This window comes from Schistocerca cancellata, chromosome 2 (assembly GCF_023864275.1).
Source record: "Schistocerca cancellata isolate TAMUIC-IGC-003103 chromosome 2, iqSchCanc2.1, whole genome shotgun sequence".
Taxonomy (NCBI): Eukaryota; Metazoa; Arthropoda; class Insecta; order Orthoptera; family Acrididae; genus Schistocerca; species Schistocerca cancellata.
The window spans coordinates 697,744,999-697,769,813 of record NC_064627.1 but is presented as its reverse complement, the minus strand read 5'-3'; the positions used below and the strand labels follow the sequence as shown (position 1 = coordinate 697,769,813).

Below are 24,815 nucleotides of genomic sequence, written 5' to 3'. Positions count from 1 at the left end.
TAATATTAAAAAATAATTTATTTAATGTGTCCCTAAAAGAAGCATTTAGTGTCAGTAATAATGACCACTAGTACTGTTTATATTGTTAAAATGATAAAGTGCTATAACACTGTTTTAAGAATTTGAGTTTGCACTTAGTGGATGTATCCCTTAGTGCCAGTATAGTTGAGATAGCATGCACTATTTGACTTCATAAATATTTTTGTCTTCCTTTTAGGACTGCTGTTAGAGTACAGTCAGCTGTAACATACTTTTTATACAAAAAGATGATGACAGCAAGCTGTATAAATGTGATATCTACACAACAGGTAATGACACAGATTTAATTTTTTTTCACCAATTTTCTTTCACTTAGTTTCTGTCACACTTTCTCACATTCATACTTCATTTCTTACTTGAACTCTAATGAGATTTTGTAAGATTCATGTATCTGGTATGTAAGTAGTTCATAGTAGAATAAATTGAGATTTGATTTTGACATGCTTACTAGTTTCTATCTGAAGTGAAAATAATCTTTTAGGTACTAAAAATCAAATGGTAGCCTGATAAATGTTTACTTATGACATGTAAGATGATTCTCCTGTTGTAGTAGTTCAGAGTCTTTTAGCACATTGCTTATACCTAGCTTTGACAACGAAACAAATGTTTGAACTGTTGAGGAAAAATTGTATTCATGAAATTGTTAAATTCTCAAAGAGCAATTGGGTTGGTCAATACTTACTTCAGGACAGCAATTCTAGCATTTGGAACCATAAATACCTTTTTCATTACAGAGAGACATAATTTTTTGCTGTAAATTGCTTGAAAAGAGACATACACAAATAATATTATTGCTTAATAGTAATAATAATAATAATAATAATAATAATAATGGCAGCTTTTAATAATAACATAAAAGTACATGAATGTCTCCTAGCTTTCCTAAAGTCAGGTCACTAAGACCCCACGATATGAGGGACTCACCTGCAGTGTGCAGTAGAATGGAATAGAGCATACATCTATTAAGAAAGAACATACATCCTCCCTCCACCGCCACCACTGAATTGGGATACTAGGCACATTTTTAAGCAGTGCCACCACTTCAGTACTGATCATTATGGTACCCTCACTAAGTTGAAGGTGGTTAATTTGACTGATAAAATCACTTGAGTTCTTAATACAATGTTCATTGTGACCCACAAGTGGAGCAAGGAGATTGGCTAAGTACTTTACTAGTTTTTATTTCAGTTAATGTATCTTTATGGATCTTCCACAAATCATAGACAGTAGTTGGTCTAGGAGTCTGAGAGAGAAGTTTTTGAACCACACTATCTCCTATCAAAGAGCACATAAGAACCTCAGATCTCTTTTTTCTTATTCTCAATGTTGGATCAGGTGGGAGCTCCTGGTAAATTACAGATCCTCACATAGTAGTTCACGTAATCCATAGTTATGGCTGTGTTGCCCTATCCATAATTACAGCAGTATTGCCATTGTCACAAGGGAGAAACACCAACTGGCTCAACAGACATTAAAACTTGACGAGTTTTTGAGGTTCCTCAGCAGTATTAAAAATAACATCATCTTCACCATGGAAGTAGAAAAAGGCAATGCATTGGCCTTCCTTGGTGTCCTTGGCCACCGCAAACAAAATGGATGCCTTAGAAACAGCATTTACAGAAAACCTATGCATATCAGCTTGTACTTGAATGCTATCGGCCGTCATCACATGGCACAGAAGCACACTATGTTCTTAAATTGGTTCATCATACAAGATTGATATCAGACTCCAGTAATCTGCCCCATGGACTGAGACATCTGAGCAAGGTCTTAAGGAACAATGGATACATTGTCGACCAAATACATGAAGTAATCTCAAGAATGACTTGCAATAAGACCATCAAGGAGGAGCAGGAAAATAAACTCACTTTTTTTGCCATTCTGTGGACCATGTCTCAGGCAAGATGAGTTGCCTGGTGAAAAGTCAATAAATCAAACTGATCTTCACTCCTCCTGAGGTCTACAAGATACCTTGTGAGTATGGCCAATCTGGTGTCTCACAAACAATCCACATTTTACAACAACGCAGGAAGGCAAAACTACCTGTGAAACCAGTCGTGTGATTTACAAGCTAAGCTGCAACCACTGTGCTGCATTCTATGTAGGCATGACAACAAACAAGCTGCCTGTCCGCATGAACGGCCACCAACAAACTGTGGCCAAAACACCACTGAACCACCCCGTAGCTGAACACGCTGCCAAACATGTTACCCCTCATCTCAACGACTACTTCACAGCCTGTGCCATGTGGATCCTTCACACCAACACCAGCTTTTCTGAATTGTGCAGGTGGGAACTTCCCCTGCAATACATCCTAGGTTCCTGTAACCCTCCTGGCCTCAACCTTCATTAGTCACTGTCCTCACCCATCCAGCCCCCTCCCTGTTCCCATTCCAGCACTACACAGCTGTCATTTCACCGCCACACCCAGTCTTCTAATTTGGTCATTTTATTTTTATTTTTATTTCTCTCCTTTTCGCTACTTACCCCCCCCCCCCCCCCCCCTCTTTCCCCTGTACCTTCTCTCCTGTCCTCTGTCTAAACTGCAACACTTGACTGTCCGCCACTCCCACCATCCCACCATACTATCCCACCCCCTCCTCACCCCAGCCCCCTCCTTACCTCCACCCAGTTGCCACTTCCATCATGCACTGGTGCTGCTGCTCACAGTGTAGTTTCAGCTCTCTGAGACTGCAGACATGTGTGCAAGTTGCGCTTGCGTGAGTGTGTTTGTGCGTGTGTGTATGTGTGTCTACTGCTGACAAAGGCCTTAATGGCCGAAAGCTATGATTGTGTGAATCTTTTTACTGTGCCTATCACGACTCAGAATCTCTGCTAAATGGTGATTATCAACTTTCCTTCTCTCGTATTGTTACGTTCCATCCTGGATTTTCAATTGTTTGATTTGAGCCACCGAGGACATAGATGAATAGCACGACTGCAGGGACTTATCCCTTGCACACTTCCCATTTGACCCACATTCCCAACTGTCCACAATCTACATATGAAATGTTCCTGACAGATACTTTGCCCATCCACTCGTTACTCGTGCCCACTTAAGTTGACAATTCCCGTAAGATTTTGGGAAAACCTGTACGCACTCGCACAAACAAATGTCAATGGCTGGGTAGCCATTTAACTATATATGAAGGTAGTAACTGCTCTTGAAAGAACAGATACCATTGATGACTGTGCAGCTTCTCTAGAGTAGATGATAATTAATCGAAACCCTCAGCTGGCGACAGGTGTGGGTTCGAGTCCTGATCGGGGCACACATTTTCAGCTGTCCCCATCAAAGTGTGTCAACAACACCTGTCAGCAGCTGAGGGTTTCAATTAAATATCAGATATTAAAATAACCCATTGTTGCTCAGGCAAGTCTATTTGCTTTTGTCTGTTTTGGAGAATATTTCACTAGTGTGACTACCTGTCACATTGCTGTTTCCTACTGCTGTAAAAAATGCATTTACACTTTATCCTCCAGACAGATACTGTTTACGTACATCATCATCTTTGTGATGCAAGGGTCTCTTCCTTACCCCTATACGTAAAAGAAGTGATACAAGTCATGGATTCACCCGACCAAGGATAGACCTACCCTTCTCTGGATTAGCCTATCCTTCCTCTCTCCAATACCTACATAAAATTGGGTCCACCCAACTTAACAATTTGAAATTGTATGCACAGCTTCTAACTCTAACCCTTATGACTTCCAATGATGAAGTTTCTCTGTATGATATTGACTTTATCCAGCTATTTCCTAACCCCTTCTTTTATTATCTCTTCCAGTGCTATCACTCATGTGTGTGTGTGTGTGTGTGTGTGTGTGTGTGTGTGTGTGTGTGTGTGTGTGCGCCGGCCGTGGTGGCCGAACGGTTCTAGGCACTACAATCTGGAGCCGTGTGACCGCTACGGTCACAGGTCCGAATCATGCCTCAGGCATGGGTGTGTGTGATGTCGTTAGGTTAGTTAGGTTTTAGTAGTGTGTGTGTGTGTGTGTGTGTGTGTGTCTGTGTGTGTATAAAAATACAAAACCTTTTCTTTATAGCTCCCACTTTACATTAAAAGATGTAATATATCATTAACTATCATAATTTTCTAAAATTTATGCATATCTCTTATGCATGAGTGTACTCTCATCACACATAATTAGGAATAACAAGTCATTGGCACTCTTCTATCAGACATAACATGAATGTCATCTACCGTAGCACGAGTAAAACAGTTTGTGTCAATGCTATTTTATTTATCTTAGCATATCTCCTTCTGCCTTAGGGCGTAGTACTAGCCCCCTTCCTCTACCCCTTGTTTGATTGACATTGTTAATGGGCGTTTCATACCGAAATATAAGTCCTTCTTGTTTATACTGTAATACAAAAAATTATTTGTGTATATTTCCACACTGTTGGAAGTATGTATACATAGGAAGCATAATATTCATATATACTGCTGTACTTCCTGAATAATTATACTTCCCCTATAAAAGATGTTAGAAGTATGTATGCATAGGAAGCATAATATTCATATATACTGCTGTACTTCCTGAGTAATGATACTTTCCCTACAAAAGATGTTGGAAGTATGTATGCATAGGAAGCATAATATTCATATATACTGCTGTACTTACTGAGTAATGATACTTTCCCTACAAAAGATGTTGGAAGTATGTATGCATAGGAAGCATAATATTCATATATACTGCTGTACTTCCTGAGTAATGATACTTGCCCTATAAAAGATATATAAAACTATCCATTTTGTAGGATAGGAAAGAAAAGGTAGAAAATTCCACATACAACCACATCAAAACTCATCTTCTGATGATGATGATGTTTGGTTTGTGGTGCACTCAAATTCGTGCTCATCAATGCCCATACACTTTCCCAATCTGAACACTGTCCCATCTCACCACTTTTCATGAATGATGATGGAATGATGAGGATAACACAAACACCAAATCTCCAACCAGGCTGGGAATCGAACCCGGAACCCCATGATCCAAAGGCAGCACACTAGCCACTAGACCACGAGCTGCAGATAAACTCATCTTCTGTATACCATTTACCTAGGTATACTTAGCTTCAGTATCTTATTATTGGTTAATTTGATTCAGTTTATCACAAAATTGTGTGTCATTTCTATTTTCAGTAATGCATAATCCCATGTAGAGTTTGTTTTAAACACCATTAATATACATCTTCAAACAGGTATGATATTTTTTCAGTATTCATCTAGAATAAAGTGAATACTAAATTAAAATGCTGTAACACCTTGACATTTGTGAAAGAGTTTTTCAATATTGAGCTTATGCTCTGTTGCTGAATGAGTGATTTCATTTAATACTACTCATATACTTTCTGCTAGTGCAGACAAATGAGCACCTAATAACATTCTTTATAGTATGTAAAAAACAAAAAAATTGTGTTGTTCTCATATAAGCATTAATAGATGTTAAGATAAGGCTAAATGCACCTCAGGTGAGCAACTCCAGTAATAAAATTTGTATACATTCCTATAATCTGTTCACAGAATAAACAAAATTGTTTTATATTCTAATGTGCGTTATGTGAGTAACACTTAATCTGCAGTGATTGTATGTGCACTCAATGGAAGTCATATAACCACCACCAGGCTTTGGACTGTAAATACAAGTATATTTTAAATCCTTATTTCCCATTGATCCATGAAACAATATAATTCTCACTCTTAAGGTACAGTACATGTATGTAATATCCTATGCCAGATACATTACAGACTCATCTGTCAGTATACATTATTCTCTCACTAAACAATAAATGACAGGGAAGCTTTTGTAATGAGTATTCTAAGGCATCTATATATTTGTTTATACTCATACACTCACTGCAACAGAACTTAAAATTAGTACATACATGGATATTTTCTCTCATAGTTCTACTTCTTGACCTCCAGTGCATCTCAAACTGAAATCTTTATTTGTGAACTCATTATTGCCTAGATCTTGCTTTAAATCTTGATCTGCATTCTCACACTTACTGCCACAGAGTTCAAATTCAGTATGCCTTCAGATATCTTTACTAGTACTTTGACATGTGATGAAATCAAAATTCACTTCCTTATTTATGTATTCACTACAGCCTAAATATTTCTCATACAGACATTTGCAATAGTCATAATCTTTACTATACTTGCTATAACATGTATATTCTATTCCATTTTCTACAGTTATGTTCAAAGAATCAGGTGTAGCAATGACAAATTTAACTTTATTTTGTACTTTCTGTTCAACTAATGCCTGATTCAATTTCTCCAAACTAGTTAAAGAATTTGGGTACTGCTTATTTCAAAAAATTCGGTACTAAGTTCTAATGCCATTTCACATTATTGCCTATTCATGGGTTCAATTTTCAATGATATCACAGAGACATTTTAAGAGTTATGAAAACAACAGCTGGATAGACAGCAAAAGAAGTTAGTGTAGGAAGTAATTGTGACTATAATGAAAAGAAATGGTGCCATCTGGGACAGTTAGTGAAACGTGTGGTTGGTAGGTAGATAAAGAAAAATCTTTGCTGGGTTCTAAGAAATGGGGTAACATCAAAACAAGAACCAAATGAATGTGAGCAGTAAACATTAGAAAACACGCAGAAGCAGCTACAATGCACATTGCTAGAGAAAGTAAAACAATCTAGGGGCTGAATTTATAAATTTGAAGTTGTTAAGTAATAAATGCTTGGATAATGACAGTCTTCATTTAAATAGATTAGGATCCAAAATTCTCAGTAAAATGTGTGCTAACACGTGTAAAATTCAGAATAATAGGGAAAACTTATATGAAATGACTGGCATGAGAACCAATGTTCAGCAGCAGAAATGGCGAGATTGAAATGCCTTTCACAAAAAAGTATGCTTTAAACCATAAATAAAAAGTATGGTCCTGACATGTCAAAACATGTACTGAAATTTTTTATACAGGAAGAATACACTGATACAAGGATCCTGTAAAAATTTTAGCTGCTAAGATGCCCTGCAAATATTTAAAAATAATGTTGAACATTCCCAAATACATAGCTCACCAGGTGACTGGAGAACTGTACACCCCTACCAGATCTGTAGTGGAATGCACATGAGCAACATCGCAGGCTCATATCTTTGGTTGATGGAACATAATTAAATAGATAACATGACTTGGCACAATCATAATTTCTAAAGTAAATTTCAGTTCTCATTGTCAATTTCTTTCAAACAATTGTCTGTCAGTCAGATTTGCAATTAATTTATTATCCATAATAATTAGCAGTTACTTTTGCTGTAGCAGAAATTTTAAAAATGGAGATAAAACGGAATTAATATTCATTGTGTTTAACACTTGATGATAAGCACTGTTTAAACTCAATTTTGCTTCATAAAATGTCACCATTCACACAGAATGGAAGAAATGCTTCTTCAAAGCAACAAATATGAGTCAAAATGAAACTCACAAGGCTATGAAAGAATAACTATCAGAAACATGTACAGTGCAGGGTGGCCACAAAGTCCTGTTACCTTCCATTAATAATGAACATAGACCCTTATACTTGAATAAATAACATGAATAACAGTTCTTGAGAGGAGTTTTCTTGAGATGTGAAACATGTAGAGCTGCTTGTGAGAGAGGCTCAAATATCAGAGTGTTTAAACCAATTCTTCACAAATGTGGCAATGTCAGATGTTGAAGTGCTGAGTATCACAGTAAAGTTAATTCCATTGGACCCCACCAATAAGCTGAATATCTCACAGATTTTAAGTAAGTCTCAATAAAAGATGAGGAATATTGTATTATTAAAAAATATTATATCAAATATAAAAAATATTATATTAAAAATATTATATTATTAAAAAATAAAAAACTCTGCTGGGGGGTTAAAGTGATTAAAGTGGTGTATCACATAACAGCACCTCCACTAACTAAAATAATCAACCACTCTTCAAAACAGGGATGCTTTCCAGATGTGTTAAAGCATGCAGAAGTCTGTTCAAGAAAGGGTTGAGGAAAGATGTTGGAAATTATTGCCCAATTTTGTTCTCTCAATCCTGTTGGAAGAGTTAGAGAAAGTAGCCACAGATCAGATCCAAAATTTTATTGTAAAAATGATATTATTTTAACTAACCAATCTAGGTTACAGCAAGAAACAAATACTCTGGATGCAGTGAATAGCTTAACTGAAAAGGCACACATTGAATCAGAGGAGCAAAATTGCAGGTATCTACTGTGAGCTTAGAAAAGCCTTAACTCCATAAACCATACCTTGCTTATCTACAAATTACATAACTATTGTTATTCCAAACTGAGTCCAGTATCACAAGGTGTGCCTCAAGGCTTCATTTTAGGGCCAATTTGTTCCTACTCTATGTAAAGAACTTACCCAAAACTAGAAATATAGACTGGGAGACTCAAACATTCATAAAGGGTGGCAGGGACAAAGGATCCAGTGAAATTTTTTTAAGTGTTTTATCTGAAAACTACCTTGAGCAGTTAAGCAGAGAACTATCTCGTGGCGATAACATATTAGACCTTCTGGTAACAAACAGACCTGAACTATTTGAAACAGTTAACACAGAACAGGGAATCAGCGATCATAAAGCAGTTACTGTATCGATGATTTCAGCCCTAAACAGAAATATTAAAAAAGGTAGGAAGATTTTTTCTCTTTGGCAAAAGAGACAAAAAGCAGATTTCAGAGTACCTGATGGCTCAACACAAAAGTTTTGTCTCAAGTACAGATAGTGTTGAGGATCAGTGGACAAAGTTCAAAACCATCGTACAATATGTGTTAGATGAGTATGTGCCAAGCAAGATCGTAAGAGATGGAAAAGAGCCACTGTGGTACAACAGCCGAGTTAGAAAACTGCTGCGGAAGCAAAGGGAACTTCACAGCAAACATAAACATAGCCAAAGCCTTGCGGACAAACAAAAATTATGTGAAGCAAAATGTAGTGTCAGGAGGGCTATGTGAGAGGCGTTCAATGAATTCGAAAGTAAAGTTCTATATACTGACTTGGCAGAACATTGTAAGAAATTTTGGTCTTATGTCAAAGTGGTAGGTGAATCAAAACAAAATGTCCAGACACTCTGTGACAGACTAAAGGCCGAAATACTAAATGTCTTTTTCCAAAGCTGTTTCACAGAGGAAGACTGCACTGTAGTTCCTTCTCTAGATTGTCGCACAGATGACAAAATGGTAGATATCAAAATAGACGACAGAGAGATAGAGAAACAATTACAATCGCTCAAAAGAGGAAAGGCCGCTGGACCTGATGGGATACCAGTTAGATTTTACACAGAGTATGCGAAGGAACTTGCCCCCCCCCCCCCCCCCCCCCTTCTTGCAGTGGTGTACTGTAGGTCTCTAGAAGAGCGTAGCGTTCCAAAGGATTGGAAAAGGGCATAGGTCATCCCCGTTTTCAAGAAGGGATGTCGAAAAGATGTGCAGAACTATAGATCTATATCTCTAACATTGATCAGTTGTAGAATTTTGGAACACATATTATGTTCGAGTATAATGACTTTTCTGGAGACTAGAAATCTACTCTGTAGGAATCAGAATGGGTTTTGAAAAAGACGATCGTGTGAAACCCAGCTTGCGCTATTCGTCCACGAGACTCAGAGGGCCATAGACACGGGTTCCCAGGTAGATGCCATGTTTCTTGATACGTTCGATACAGCAAGGCATTCGATACAGTTCCCCACAGTTGTTTAATGAACAAAGTAAGAGCATATGGACTATCAGACCAATTGTGTGATTGGATTGAAGAGTTCCTAGATAACAGAACGCAGCATGTCGTTCTCAATGGAGAGAAGTCTTCTGAAGTAAGATTGATTTCAGGTGTGCCGCAGGGGAGTGTCGTAGGACCGTTGCTATTCACAATATACATAAATGACCTTGTGGATGACATTGGAAGTTCACTGAGGCTTTTTGCAGATGATGCTGTGGTATATTGAGAGGTTGTAACAATGGAGAATTGTGCTGAAATGCAGGAGGATCTGCAGCGAATTGACGCATGGTGCAAGGAATGGCAATTGACTCTCAATGTAGACAAGTGTAATGTGCTGCGAATACATAGAAGGAAAGATCCCTTATCATTTAGCTACAATATAGCAGGTCAGCAAATGGAAGCAGTTAATCCAATAAATTATCTGGGAGTACGCATTAGGAGCGATTTAAAATGGAATGATCATATAAAGTTGATCGTCGGTAAAGCAGATGCCAGACTGAAATTCATTGGAAGAATCCTAACGAAATGCAATCCAAAACCAGTTTAATGAACAAAGTAAGAGCATATGGACTATCATATGCTGCTTGAATACTGCTCAGCAGTGTGGGATCCGTACCAGATAGGGTTGATAGAAGAGATAGAGAAGATCCAACGGAGAGCAGCGCGCTTCGTTACAGGATCATTTAGTAATCGTGAAAGTGTTACTAAGATGATCGATAAACTCCAATGGAAGACTCTGCAAGAGAGACGCTCAGTAGCTTGGTACGGGGTTTTGTTGAAGTTTCGAGAACATACCTTCACCGAGGAGTCAAGCAGTATATTGCCCCCTCCTATGTATATCTCGCGAATAGACCATGAGGATAAAATCACAGAGATTAGAGCCCACACAGAGGCATACCGACAATCCTTCTTTCCACTAACAATACGAGACTGGAATAGAAGGGAGAACCGATAAAGGAACTCAAGGTACCCTACGCCATACACCATCAGGTGGCTTGCGGAGTATGGATGTAGATGTGGATGTAGAAATCTCAATTGGTGCTATTTGCAGACAATACTTCTGTTTTAGTTGAAGATGATGAAGCAGGAGAAAATTTGGAGCTCTATCATGAGCACACTGGATTACCCTATAAAGCTGGTTTCAGTCAAACGCATTGAAATTGAACATTGCAAAACCTATATGGTAAATTTCAAAACCAAATATTTAAAATGGGTGGAACTTAAAACATGACATAACAATATTCTTGTGGAAGATGTTGATGCAATCAAATTTCTAGGACTAAATGTGGACAAGAACATAAGTTGGAATACACATATTGAGTTCCTATCAAATAAACTAAGCTGTTTTGCATTTGCAGTGCAAATACTAGCAAATTCCACTGACTTGACTCCATGAAATATAGCATATCATAGTTATTTTGAATATGTAATTATGTCTGTCAAAATTCTCTGGAGAAGTTCAAATAGTGTATCTTGAATACTGAAACTGCAGAAGAAAATTATCAGATATGTGCTTTTTACAGAGCAAAAAGAATCTTGGTGATAAATAAGAATTTTTGCAGCAAACATCACATGTTGAAATATTTTTATTTCCTCAATGACCTGTTTCCACAGAGTATAACTCTCATGTTTGGGTCTACCTGAAATAATATTATTTATTATCCATGAATAGCTGTAACAGGTCCATAGAACCTCACCTCTACTCCCGGGCACACTGTTGGTGCTATGGACTTCTTGTTTACTCTTTTTTGTGAATCTGACAAATCTATGTGGCACCTTTGTTCTATAAACGGAGTGTGAAATTACACACATGGACCACACAGCATTTGTAAATGACAATATATAACAAAGTTATTTGCAAATACATATTTAAGATGAAGCCAGAGATTCTAAACACAATGCTCCCAGATTCTGTGGAAGAAATGCTATTGTTTGGTAGAAGAATTCATAGAGGATGAAATGATAATTTGAGCAAGAGATAATTTAGGGTTCGATTTTTTGATTGTATATATGTATAATAAAATTGTTTTATTATTGGGATGCTCTTATTATTAGCTTTTCTATGTTTATGGTGAAACTTTACCACAATTTTGACATGCCTCCTATATGTGAATCAAACTGTTTTGATTAAGGGTGTTATGAGACTAATAAACCACAATTAAAAAATCCATAATGCACCAAAAAATCTTTAAGGGGCTTTTATCTAGCAGTGTTATGAAATGGCTGAAGATGATGACCAAGATCATCATTGTAATTACTACTTGCAGTAGTTGTTTAAACAATGTTTTGTATGAGAACTTGGTGTGATCATCCAACCAGAATGAATTTTTTGAAGTTATATCTGTTATTCCTGTGCTTCAGTAAGTCCTGGTCTAGCTGTTTCTCTATTGGTGTTTACTATGTTAGCTGTTTCTTTTGCTTCTTTTTTTTTTACTTTCTGTTTTGTGTTTTTGTTATGCATTATGTTAGAAAAACTTCTGAATGCTCATTTGTTTCTTTACAAGCACATTTGAATTCTCCATATCTTTAGACATTGTGCCGCTCACTACAATTTACTAATTTTTCTTATTTTACATTTCAGATCTCAAGTTTTTGTGGAGTTGATTCAGAAAAACTCTTTAATGCAGTTCTCTACACACCTTTAGTACTGTCTGCTCCTTTGGCATTTATTTTCTGTTCGTGTGGAATGCTTTCTTTGTTATTTACTTGGAAGAAAGTAACTTTCCTCATATTGAGTGGTATCATCAGCTTCTGTGTAATGGTAAGTTCACAGTCACCTGAAAGCTGCAACTACTCTATTTTATTATTAAAAATTATGATTTTATGCATTTGAAACTTTTTCATTTGAAAATGGAAAGAAAGATGTGGGAATGATTGGTTTCAAAAATAATATTTCAGAGCATAGTCTCAGGTCATCTGTAGTAATTATACGGATTACTATGAGGAATAATTTCGTATTTAAATTAAATCAGTTCAAGTTGTAGCAGATAAAAAGAATTTCTTAGACTCTCACACAGAAGTGTGATAAATCTGCAATGTTCCACTTAAGTATCAACTAAACTTTATTTCCTGATAAAAGACAATTGTTTTGGCTTTTTCTAACATACATGACTCATTAATTTGTGAATAATTATAAACTTTGTCTAATTTTAACATTTTTTCTGCTAAAGTTAAAATGTAAAAGAAAAATTGCTCCAGTTCCAAAATGCATTAACAGAAAAGGTTACATTCTACACAACAATACACTGCAACAAAACTTCACAGTCTTCCGAAGAATTCATGCAACCCAACTGAACTGGCGTTTACAAGTTTTGCATTGCCTGTACTACTTGTTACCACACTCACCCTAGGGCAAATTTCAGTCACAAATAAATGGCAAAATAGCAATAATAATTTGATTAAATCAGTGCATTTCTGTTGAGTCCTGGGCTACCTGCTTATTTACATAAACCTACTGAAAGCAATATTCACTGTATCAGGAGGAGTAGTTTTGAAGTCCTGACAGATTCTACCCCTCCCCCATTTTTGCTTTACATGACATTTGGTATTTAGTCAGCTATAGAGCCTTCCTTTCTATGAAGTTTGTATCAAAATCAATAAACAATATGACATGTACATGGAAGATGTGTTGTTGTTGTTGTGGTCTTCAGTCCTGAGACTGGTTTGATGCAGCTCTCCATGCTACTCCATCCTGTGCAAGCTTCTTCATCTCCCAGTACCTACTGCAACCTACATCCTTCTGAATCTGCTTAGTGTATTCATCTCTTGGTCTCCCCCTGCGATTTTATCCTCCACGCTGCCCTCCAATACTAAATTGGTACCGAGCGAGTGGTTAGCACACTGGACTCACATTCGGGAGGAAGACAGTTCAATCCCGTCTCCGGCCATCCTGATTTAGGTTTTCCGTGATTTCCCTAAATCGCTTCAGGCAAATGCCGGGATGGTTCCTTTGAAAGGGCACGGCCGATTTCCATCCCCATCCTTCTCTCACCCAAGCTTGCGCTCCGTCTCTAATGACCTCGTTGTCGACGGGACATTAAACACCAATCTCCTCCTCCTCCACTAAATTGGTGATCCCTTGATGCCTCAGAACATGTCCTACCAACCGATCCCTTCTTCTGGTCAAGTTGTGCCACAAACTTCTCTTCTCCCCAATCCTATTCAATACTTCCTCATTAGTTATGTGATCTACCCATCTAATCTTCAGCATTCTTCTGTAGCACCACATTTTGAAAGCTTCTATTCTCTTCTTGTCCAAACTATTTACCGTCCATGTTTCACTTCCATACAAGGCTACACTCCATACAAATACTTTCAGAAATGACTTCCTGACACTTAAATCTATACTCGATGTTAACAAATTTCTCTTCATATTTAACTTTACCCATAGATTTCAACCAGTGGCCACTTGCTACCAATGTCTGCTATTCCTTTGTGCCTACAGAATTCTGCATCCCAAGAGCCATTCCCTTTTGGATGACTCATGTGGAGGCCAGCCCCATACACCCACCCAGTACCTTCTGCCACAGTCCAGTCACATGCATTTCCTATCCTAGAAAAGACAGAGCCATATGTGAATGAAGCCACGTTATATATAAGCTATTCTGCAATTACTGTGCAGCACTTTATGTGGAGATGAAAGGTAACCAAATGTCTATTTACATGAATGTCCATCAAAAAACTGTAGCCAAAAAAAATCTTGATCACCAAGTTCCAAACATGCTACACACCATAACACAAATGACTTTAACGGCTGCATCACTACATGTGCCATTTGGATATTTCCTATCAATACAGGCTTCTCTGAACTATGCAGGTGGGAATTGATCCTCCAGTATCGCTTGCTTCCTCACAATTCCCCTGGCCTAAACTGCAGGTAACTTGTTTCTCACTGTGTCGCATTACCTCCTCCCTTTTCTCTTCTGTTGTTGTCTATATCACTTCTTCCCTGACCAGATGCTGTACTGCCTTCTCCCACCACCCACCCCCTCCTCCCCCTCCCTCCCCCTCCCCTGATGTGGGCATTCTCTCTCTCTCTCTCTCTCTCTCTCTCTCTCTCTCTCCTCTCTCTCTCTCTCCCTCTCTCTCCTCCCCCTCCTACTTTCCACCCCTCTCCCGTTCTCTCCTCACCTCCATGCCTTTATCTTGGACTCCACATTCCTCTCTTTGTCCACAGTCCCTCTCCTCTCTCTTCTTATTCTATATCTCTTATATGTTCTACCTCCTCAGAACTCCTTTCATCTTGATGTGCAGCAACTCAATCATCTGACTTTCCCATTTCTGCCTCACACTACCCCACTACATCCTCCTTGCCTAATGCACCCTCCCCCGCCCCCCTCCCTAAATCCATCGGCCCAGAAACTGCACTCAGTAATCAATAATTTATCATCAGTATTGCCAAGCCTGTTGCAGTGTGCATTTGGATGTGGATGTGATTGTGTGTGTGAATGTGTATACTTTCTAGGAGAAAAAGATCCGGAGCTTGAAAGCTAATGGACACTGTTTTCAGTTACATTTGTCTATGTGCCACACATTAGTCTGCTATAGGTGAGGGGTTACCTTTCCCTTATTTTATGTATTGCCCTGTCCAATGATTTCTATTACTGCTGGACTTGGAACTTCATATGGGTGTGTGTTTTGTTATTAATAACTTTTTGATAAATTAATTTTCAGAAAATATAAATTCTTATTGGAAAGTGTGAAACTGTTGCTATCCAAAGAGATATATACACACACTCTGTCTGCTGCTGTCTTCTGCCAGTTGAAGCCCACAACTTTCCTGAGTTCCTTACCCCAGCAGTCAGTTGATCTCCCTGGTGGTCTTCGTTTTTCTCTGGGAAACCACTCTAAAACTGATTTTGTCCATCTTCAATCCTTCATTCATGCAATATGTCCTGCCCACTGCCATTGCGTTATTAAACCATTAAAGAGGAAAACACCAGGCATATATATATATATATATATATATATATATATATATATATATATATATATATATATATGGTTATAATAGAAGGAAACATTCCACGTAGGAAAAATATACCTAAAAACAAAGATGATGTGACTTACCAAATGAAAGTGCTGGCAGGTCGACAGACACACAAACGAACACAAACATACACACAAAATTCAAGCTTTCGCAACAAACTGTTGCCTCATCAGGAAAGAGGGAAGGAGAGGGAAAGACGAAAGGGTGTGGGTTTTAAGGGAGTGGGTAAGGAGTCATTCCAGTCCCGGGAGCGGAAAGACTTACCTTAGGGGGGAAAAATGGACGGGTATACACTCGCACACACACACATATCCATCCACACATATACAGACACAGACACAGCTCCGCCTAACCGAGTAAGTAAAGAAACAATGAAAGTAGTGGTATTTCACCGGTGATGTTGCCATCTCCCACTTATGCTACACCTCTCATGTCACCTCTGCTTTGTCTTTAAATATGTCTGCTTTTGTCTGTGTATGTGTGGATGGATGTGTGTGTGTGTGCGAGTGTATACCCGTCCTTTTTTCCCCCTAGGGTGGGTCTTTCCACTCCCACGACTGGGGTGACTCCTTGCCCTCTCCCTTGGGACCCACGTCCTTTCGTCTTTCCCTCTCCTTCCCTCTTTCCTGATGAGGCGACAGTTTGTTGCGAAAGCTTGAATTTTGTGTGTATGTTTGTGTTCGTTTGTGTGTCTGTCGACCTGCCAGCACTTTCATTTGGTAAGTCACATCATCTTTGTTTTTAGGTATATTTTTCCTTCGTGGAATGTTTCCTTCTATTATATATATATATATATATATATATATATATATATATTTAAAAACAAAGATGATGTGACTTACCAAATGAAAGTGCTGGCAGGTCGACAGACACACAAACAAACACAAACATACACACAAAATTCAAGCTTCTTAAAAAACCTTAATCCTACTCCCAACATCACCACTGCTGAAGCCCAGGCTATCCGTGATCTGTATAAAGCTTGAATTTTGTGTGTATGTTTGTGTGTCTGTCGACCTGCCAGCACTTTCATTTGGTAAGTCTCATCATCTTTATATATATATATATATATATATATATATATATATATATATATATATATATATATATATATATATAAAATCCCATTCCTGATGTCCAGGCAGAGCTTCAAGGAATCCTCAGAACCTTAGGCCCCCTACAAAACCTTTCACCTGACTCCATCAACCTCCTGACCCCACCAACACCCCGCACCCCTACCTTCTACCTTCTTCCTAAAATTCACAAACCCAATCATCCCGGCCGTCCCATTGTAGCTGGTTACCAAGCCCCCACAGAACGCATCTCTGCCTACGTAGATCAACACCTTCAGCCCATTACATGCAGTCTCCCATCCTTCATCAAAGACACCAACCACTTTCTTGAACGACTGGAATCCCTACCCAGTCTGTTACCCCCGGAAACCATCCTTGTAACCATTGATGCCACCTCCTTATACACAAATATTCCGCATGTCCAGGGCCTCGCTGCGATGGAGCACTTCCTTTCACGCTGATCACCTGCCACCCTACCTAAAACCTCTTTCCTCATTACCTTAGCCAGCTTCATCCTGACCCACAACTTCTTCACTTTCGAAGGCCAGACATACCAACAATTAAAGGGAACAGCCATGGGTACCAGGATGGCCCCCTCGTACGCCAACCTATTCATGGGTCGCTTAGAGGAAGCCAAACTCTGCCTTTACAAATGTCTGCTTGTGTCTGTGTATATGCGGATGGATATGTGTGTGTGTGCGAATGTATACTTGTCCTTTTTTCCCCCTAAGGTAAGTCTTTCCGCTCCCGGGATTGGAATGACTCCTTACCCTCTCCCTTAAAACCCAAATCCTTTCATCTTTCCCTCTCCTTCCCTCTTTCCTGATGAGGCAACCATTGGTTGCGAAAGCTTGAATTTTGTGTGTATGTTTGTGTTTGCTTGTGTGTCTATCGACCTGCCAACGCTTTTGTTTGGTAAGTCTCATCATCTTTCTTTTTAGATATATTTTTCCCACGTGGAATATATATATATATATATATATATATATATATATATATATATATATATATATATATAAAGAAACATTCCACATGGGAAAAATATATTAAAATATATTAAAAACAAAGATTCCATGACTTACCAAACGGGAAAGTGCTGGTAGATAGGCACAATAAAAAACACACACACAAAATTTCGAGCTCTCGCAACCCTCGGTTGCTTCGTCAGGAAAGAGGGAAGGAGAGGGAAAGACGAAAGGATGTGGGTTTTAAGGGAGAGGCTAAGGAGTCATTCCAATCCCGGGAGTGGAAAGACTTACCTTAGGGGGAAAAAAGGACAGGTATACACTCGCACACACACACATATCCGTCCACACATATACAGACACAAGCTTGTGTGGACCGAGGGTTGCGAAAGTTCGAAATTTTGTGTGTGTGTTTTTTATTGTGCCTATCTACCAGCGCTTTCCCGTTTGGTAAGTCATGGAATCTTTATTTTTAATATATTTTTCCCATGTGGAATGTTTCTTTCTATTTTATATATATATGTAGTTATTAGTGCACAACATTCTCACATACAGCTGGCATGGGAACAACTTGAGTTACAGATTTATATTAAAGGAAATGTTCTAAGGAGAAATAACTATGCTATGGGAATTAGCAGGACTCAATGTAGTGAATACAAATTATAATAAAGTACTGATTAAACAGCAATTTTGATATTTTAAGTGAACTAGTTTTGTCTGCTATCAGTTTAAGAGTTAAAAGAAGAAAAAAAGTTATTTAAAGAAAGTTATTTAAAGAAGTATATAGTGTGGTATCTAACAACAAAAATAATCAATTACAGATAATATAAATGGATAGATAAAACATCTACTCACCAAGAGGTGGCAGGGGAACACACACACACACACACACAAAAGGATCTAACTATTACAAGCTTTCGGAGCCAGTGGCTCCTTCTTCTAGTAGAAGAGCTGAAGGGGAAGGAAGAGGGGTGAAGGAAAAGGACTGGAGAGGTTTCAGGAAAGGGGCACAGTTTGGAAAAGTAACCCAGAACCCTGGCTCAGGGGAGAGTTACTGGACAGGATGAGAAGGAAAGACTGATTGTTAGGGAGTGCACCAGATGAGATTTGAAAACCTGAGACCTTAAATGTGGAAGACAGGGTAATATGCAAGACAGAGATCACTACTAAAACATTGTGCATGAGTTAATAAGAGTGAAAAGCTAAGTGCATTGTATGTATCAATCACCTACACCTAGAATAGCTTTTCATCACCCTCCCAATCTCTGCAATATCCTTATCACACCTTATGCTCCTTCTGCAACTGTCTCCCTACCCAATGTCCCCAACCCCTGTGACCATCCCCACTGCAAGAGTTGCACCCTCCTACCACCACCTATTACAGTCCTGTAACTGGAAAAATGTGTACTATCAAAGAGAGAGCCACCTGTGCAATAACATGTCATATACCACCTGTTACGAAAACACTGTTTGGCCTTTTGTCTTGGCATGACTACCATCCAGTTATCAGTCAGGATGAATGGGTATAGACAGAGGGTGTGTATAGGCAACACACAATATGCTGTTGCAGAGCAACCTGTACAACATGTCACTCATGCCTGCTTCACCACATGCACTATTTCGATTCTTCTCCCAGACACCAGGATTCCGCAGGTGGGAACTAATACTACAACATGTTCTTGCCACCCACCTGGCCTTAATTAGTGTTAATTTCTTCTGTCTCAGCATTTCTTCACAGTAACTACTCTTTGCTTCAATCCATTTTAGTTTTCTATATCTTTCATTCTCTTACCTGCCTATTTTTCACCGCTCCCTCCCGCCTCTGTTACATACAATCCACTTAGCTTTACACTCTTATTAACTCATGCATGACATTTAAGCATTAATCTGCATCTCACATATTATCTTATCTTCCATCTTTAAGCTCTCAGGTTTGCAAATCTTGTCCAATGCAGTCCTCAACAATCAGTCTTTCCATCTCATCCCATCCGGTAAGTCTCCCCTGACCCATGGTTCTGGGTGACTTTCCCAAAATCTACCCCTTTTCCTAGACCTCCCCAGTTCTTTTCCTTCACACCTCTTCCTTCCCCTTCAACTCTTCTGTCAGAAGAAGGAGCCACTGGCTCCAAAAGCTTGTAAAAGTTAAATCCTTTTCTGTGTTTGTTCCCCTACTGCTGCTTGGTGAGTAAATTTTTTATCTATCTGCTTATATTAGAGTGTGGTATCTGATAAAAGTGAACATTTATTTCCACATAAAACACATCTATACAAGACAGCTTACAAGTGTGGAAGGCATAACAGTTACCATAAAGAGTGGCATGGAATGGTCTCTATCTTTAATATCAAAGAGTAACTATAATGACAAATACTAGACATGTGGAATGTTTTGTACACCACTGTACACTTGCGTTTGTGGGAATAGAATGAGATGACTCCCCACCCATCCCTAGAGTTAATGATATCACAGATTAAACTATATGTGTCACCCTGCTGCATACATTAGCACTGCTTTATTGAAATCTGACATTATGCCACTGGGATCAGTGTTTCCAGCTGGATGTGAGGTAGCAGTATTCAGTGTTGTTTTCTTCTCCAAGGTGCCTGGCATCTTTAGTGCCTTGTGGTGGCAGTGGGTTATGGTGACAGTTTCTGGTGCTATATTCTTGTCTTCTTGTTTACCTCCTGTAGTCCTTGCTGCATCCAATGCATCAAAAAATGTGGGCTTGAGTCAGTCCAGTGCAGGGTCTAATCTGGTACATGTGACCACCTTTGCTAATCGTTGGATATTGTCCATCCCTTGATGGCTGCAATGGCTTGCATACTGTGTCATTGCATAAGGAAACATATGTACAATTCTCAAAATCTGTGAACACAAATGAGTGTCTCCCAGCCTGACTTCTGGGCATTGTTGATCTAAGCTTTCATAATCTAGCTGCAAAGTCTGATACATTGACTGTATCATCTGCAGTGCAGTGTAGGAATTCTCCTGGCAGATGTAACATTGCCAGAATTATTTGATTATCTGAAGGTAATCAGAACAACCAAATATTGCACAATATGTCGTCGCTCACTGTGTTGCTTGCCAATGCGCGCAAATGACAAAAGTTGTGATAGAGTTCGATCGCTGAGCTCCTCAGTCCCTAAAGGCTTCTCTTGTCACTTCACTTCTGATTGTGATACGCACATCACTAGCTCATTCTCAATTGATGTGCTGCGTTGTGCAGTAAGAATATTTTGTACCTCATCAACGAAATGTTCTGTTACTGCTTTGACTACATAGCTATACTTTGTTTCATCTGCTGATATCTGTGCAAGAACACACCGGCTTTCAGACTGCACAAATCACAACACCAGGTTGCATTGTCAGAATGGTGTGGGTTTAATTGTAACCCCATTAATTATGGTGCTCACAGCTGGCTCTGTGGTAAGTGGCCGATTGTCCACTTTCATGTGAGAATGAGTGCAGCATGGCTGATGAGGAAGTAATGAACGATCATGTTATGATGTGGTGCAGAACACTGAAGCCAATGTTGTTGTGTTATCATTGGGGTCATCAAATATGCGATATATGAAAGAACTGAACATTTATTTCCACATTAAACATGTCTATACAAGATAGCTTACAAGCATGGAAAGTTTGACATATACCATAAAGAGCAGTATGGAATGGTCTGTATCTATAACACCAAAGGGTAACTATAATGACAAATACTAGTCACATGGAATGTTTATAAAGCACTGTACACTCAACACTGTCAAAAACTTTTTCTCAAGATACAAGTACTATAAATGTGGATTTATCTTTCTTCAAACTTCTTCTAAGTAAGACAAGCTACAGTGTTAGTACTGTTTTGCAAGCTCCTACATTTCTCTGGGTCTCAAACTGATATTCCACTATGTGAGCTCATACCAGTCATTCCATCCTTCTCTAGAAAATTTTTTTTAGTATTTTGCTGTCAGGATTTAGTAAAATAATTATTCAGTAATACCATACCTGTCCATACTTGCATTCTTCAGTATTCATCCCCATTAACATTGTGAATCATTTACTTTGTCTCATTATACTTTCTTTCTCTTCCTGTCATTATCTGTAGAACTTGTAAGCATACATTCATATTGTATAGACCACAGTTTTGTGTCTGTCTTAGGTATAATGATCAGTTCACAATACTGTTCACAGTAATTCATTCACACCCCTATTGAGTTCTACATTATTAGACCTTCTCCTATACTACATCTATTTAATTTTTTGTTGACAACCCTAAATGTGCTTGACCAGAAATCCTGTTCTTCCTACTACCACACTTCACTCATTCTATCTCTAACTTCAATCTATCCATTTGTCTTTTCAAATTCTCTAACATAGCTTCCCAATTAAGGGATACAACATTCACTGCTCTCAACTAAAGAAAACAATGTTTGTTTTTTCTCTGGAGACCCCACCTAGGGGGGTAAATGAGGGACCATTTGGCTTCCATTGAAAGCTACATAGTTGAATAATATAGGAGAACAGCAAGTTCTAGGGAAATATAAAGGCTGTAATTTGCTCATACTTTCTTTTTTTTGCAGTATCAGCATAGCAAGATGATGTTGATTAATTTTATAAGGCCAAATCAGTCAGTCAACAGCACAACAGTAAATATGTAATGGCTACTACATTGCTGTAAGGCCTACATACTATTATTATTATTATTATTATTATTATTATTAATGGCAGAGGTCAGACACAAAGTATAAGCAGTTCAAAGCTGTCCAGTTTCTGCCAATTAAAAAGTAAGGAGTCCAGCAATCAAGTGACATACAAACAGTAGGCCTAAGTATAGTGCACACACTTTTTAATTTGTGTTGATTTTAAATGGGGGTGCAGGCATGGGAGAAACAAGTGTTACAAGTGTTGCTATGGAGAGGAGTGGTGCAGAGGAAGCATGATTTGCAACAAGTGTATACTCTCAGTGTGTATTTTGGGTTTCTTAACTGAAAGCAAGTTGGAGACAGCACTCATCATGCACTGAGAATTTCTTCATTTTTCGTTTCTTTTTTTTTTTTTTTTAAACATCATTTATCTTTCATCATTTTAAAAATTAAATTGTTCCTAGAAAATTTTAAAGTTTGTCAGGCACCTATGTTGATAATTGTGGTTCAAAACTAGCTAATATTTGACATATTATCTTAGAAAAATTTTAAAGTACTGAGCTATTGCCCTGAATGTACTGAAAAGGCTGCTACCTTTCTGCAGGAACCACATGTTTTTCTAACTTCTGGGCAGATACCCCTCTAAAGTGACTGCTTCTAGAGTGCAGCTGACTGTATTGTTGAAGCACAGAAGCCAACCCACTGCTGTATATGAGGAATAGCTATCATAAAGTCATAAAGCCAACCTGCTGCTGTTTATGAGGAGTAGCTTTCATAAAGTCTTCCAGAGTTGAAGATTCATATTTGGAATAGCAAAGGAATATATTGTTTATATATCCAACAGTTTCTTCATTACAGTTTCATTACTGACTGTAATTTTCTTATGCTGGTGACAACATCTGTTAAGCTTGTGGTTAATGAACCAAAGTTTTAGAGGAATTTCTTTCTAGATATTATTATACTAGTTACCTTTCACAGCACTGCAGTATTTCCAGTTGTCTTCTTTTTCTATCTGTTGTTGTGGTCTTCAGTCCTGAGACTGGCCTGATGCAGCTCTCCACTCTACTCTATCCTGTGCAAGGTTCTTCACCTCCCAGTAACTACTGCAACTTACATCCTTCTGAATCTGCTTAGTGTATTCATTTCTTGCTCTCCCTCTACGATTTTTACCCTCCACACTGCCCTCCAATACTAGGTTGGTGATCCCTTGATGCCTCAGAACATGTCCTACTAACCGATTCCTTCTTCTAGTCAAGTTGTGCCACAAACTTCTCTTCTCCCCAATCCTATTCAATACCTCCTCATTAGTTATATGATCTACCCATCTAATCTTCAGCATTCTTCTGTAGCACCACATTTCAAAAGCTTCTATTCTCTTCTTGTCCAAACTAGTTATCATCCATGTTTCACTTCCATACATGGCTACACTCCATACAAATACTTTCAGAAACGACTTCCTGACACTTAAATCTATACTCGATGTTAACAAATTTCTCTTCTTCAGAAACGCTTTCCTTGCCATTGCCAGTCTACATTTGACATCCTCTCTACTTCGACCATCATCAGTTATTTTGCTCCCCAAATAGCAAAACTCCTTTACTACTTTAAGTGCCTCATTTCCTAATCTAATTCCCTTAGCATCACCCGACTTAATTCGACTACATTCCATTATCGTCGTTTTGCTTTTGTTGGTGTTCATCTTATATCCTCCTTTCAAGACACTATCCATTCTGTTCAACTGCTCTTCGAAGTCCTTTGCTGTCTCTGACAGAATTACAATGTCATCAGCGAACCTCAATGTTTTTATTTCTTCTCCGTGGATTTTAATACCTACTCCAAATTTTTCTTTTGTTTCCTTTACTGCTTGCTCAATATACAGATTGAATAACATTGGGGAGAGGCTACAACCCTGTCTCACTCCCTTCCCAACCACTGCTTCCCTTTCATGTCCCTCGACTCTTATAACTGCCATCTGGTTTCTGTACAAATTGTAAATAGCCTTTCGCTCCCTGTATTTAACCCCTGCCACCTTCAGAATTTGAAAGAGAGTATTCCAGTCAAGATTGTCAAAAGCTTTCTCTAAGTCTACAAATGCTAGAAATGTAGGTTTGCCTTTCCTTAATCTAGCTTCTAAGATAAGCTGTAGGGTCAGTATAGCCTCACGTGTTCCAATATTTCTACGGAATCCAAACTGATCTTCCCCAAGGTTGGTTTCTACTAGTTTTTCCATTCATCTGTAAAGAATTCTTGTTAGTATTTTGCAGCCGGTAATTTTCGCATCTGTCAACACCAGTTTTCTTTGGAATTGGAATTATTATATTCTTTTTGAAGTCTGAGGGTATTTCGCCTGTCTCATATATCTTGCTCACCAGATGGTAGAGTT

General features: G+C 38.5%; 1 protein-coding gene across 1 annotated transcript in view; it reads left to right on the top strand.

Moving 5' to 3' along the window:
* LOC126162473 (ATP-binding cassette sub-family C member 12-like) overlaps window positions 1–24,815 on the top strand; it is a 516,794-nt gene that overhangs the window by 89,975 nt on the left and 402,004 nt on the right. The window contains exons 7-8 of the mRNA XM_049919007.1: window positions 218–308; window positions 12,355–12,534. Of these exons, the coding sequence (XP_049774964.1) occupies window positions 218–308; window positions 12,355–12,534 (271 nt within the window). The remainder of the gene's footprint in view (window positions 1–217; window positions 309–12,354; window positions 12,535–24,815) is intronic.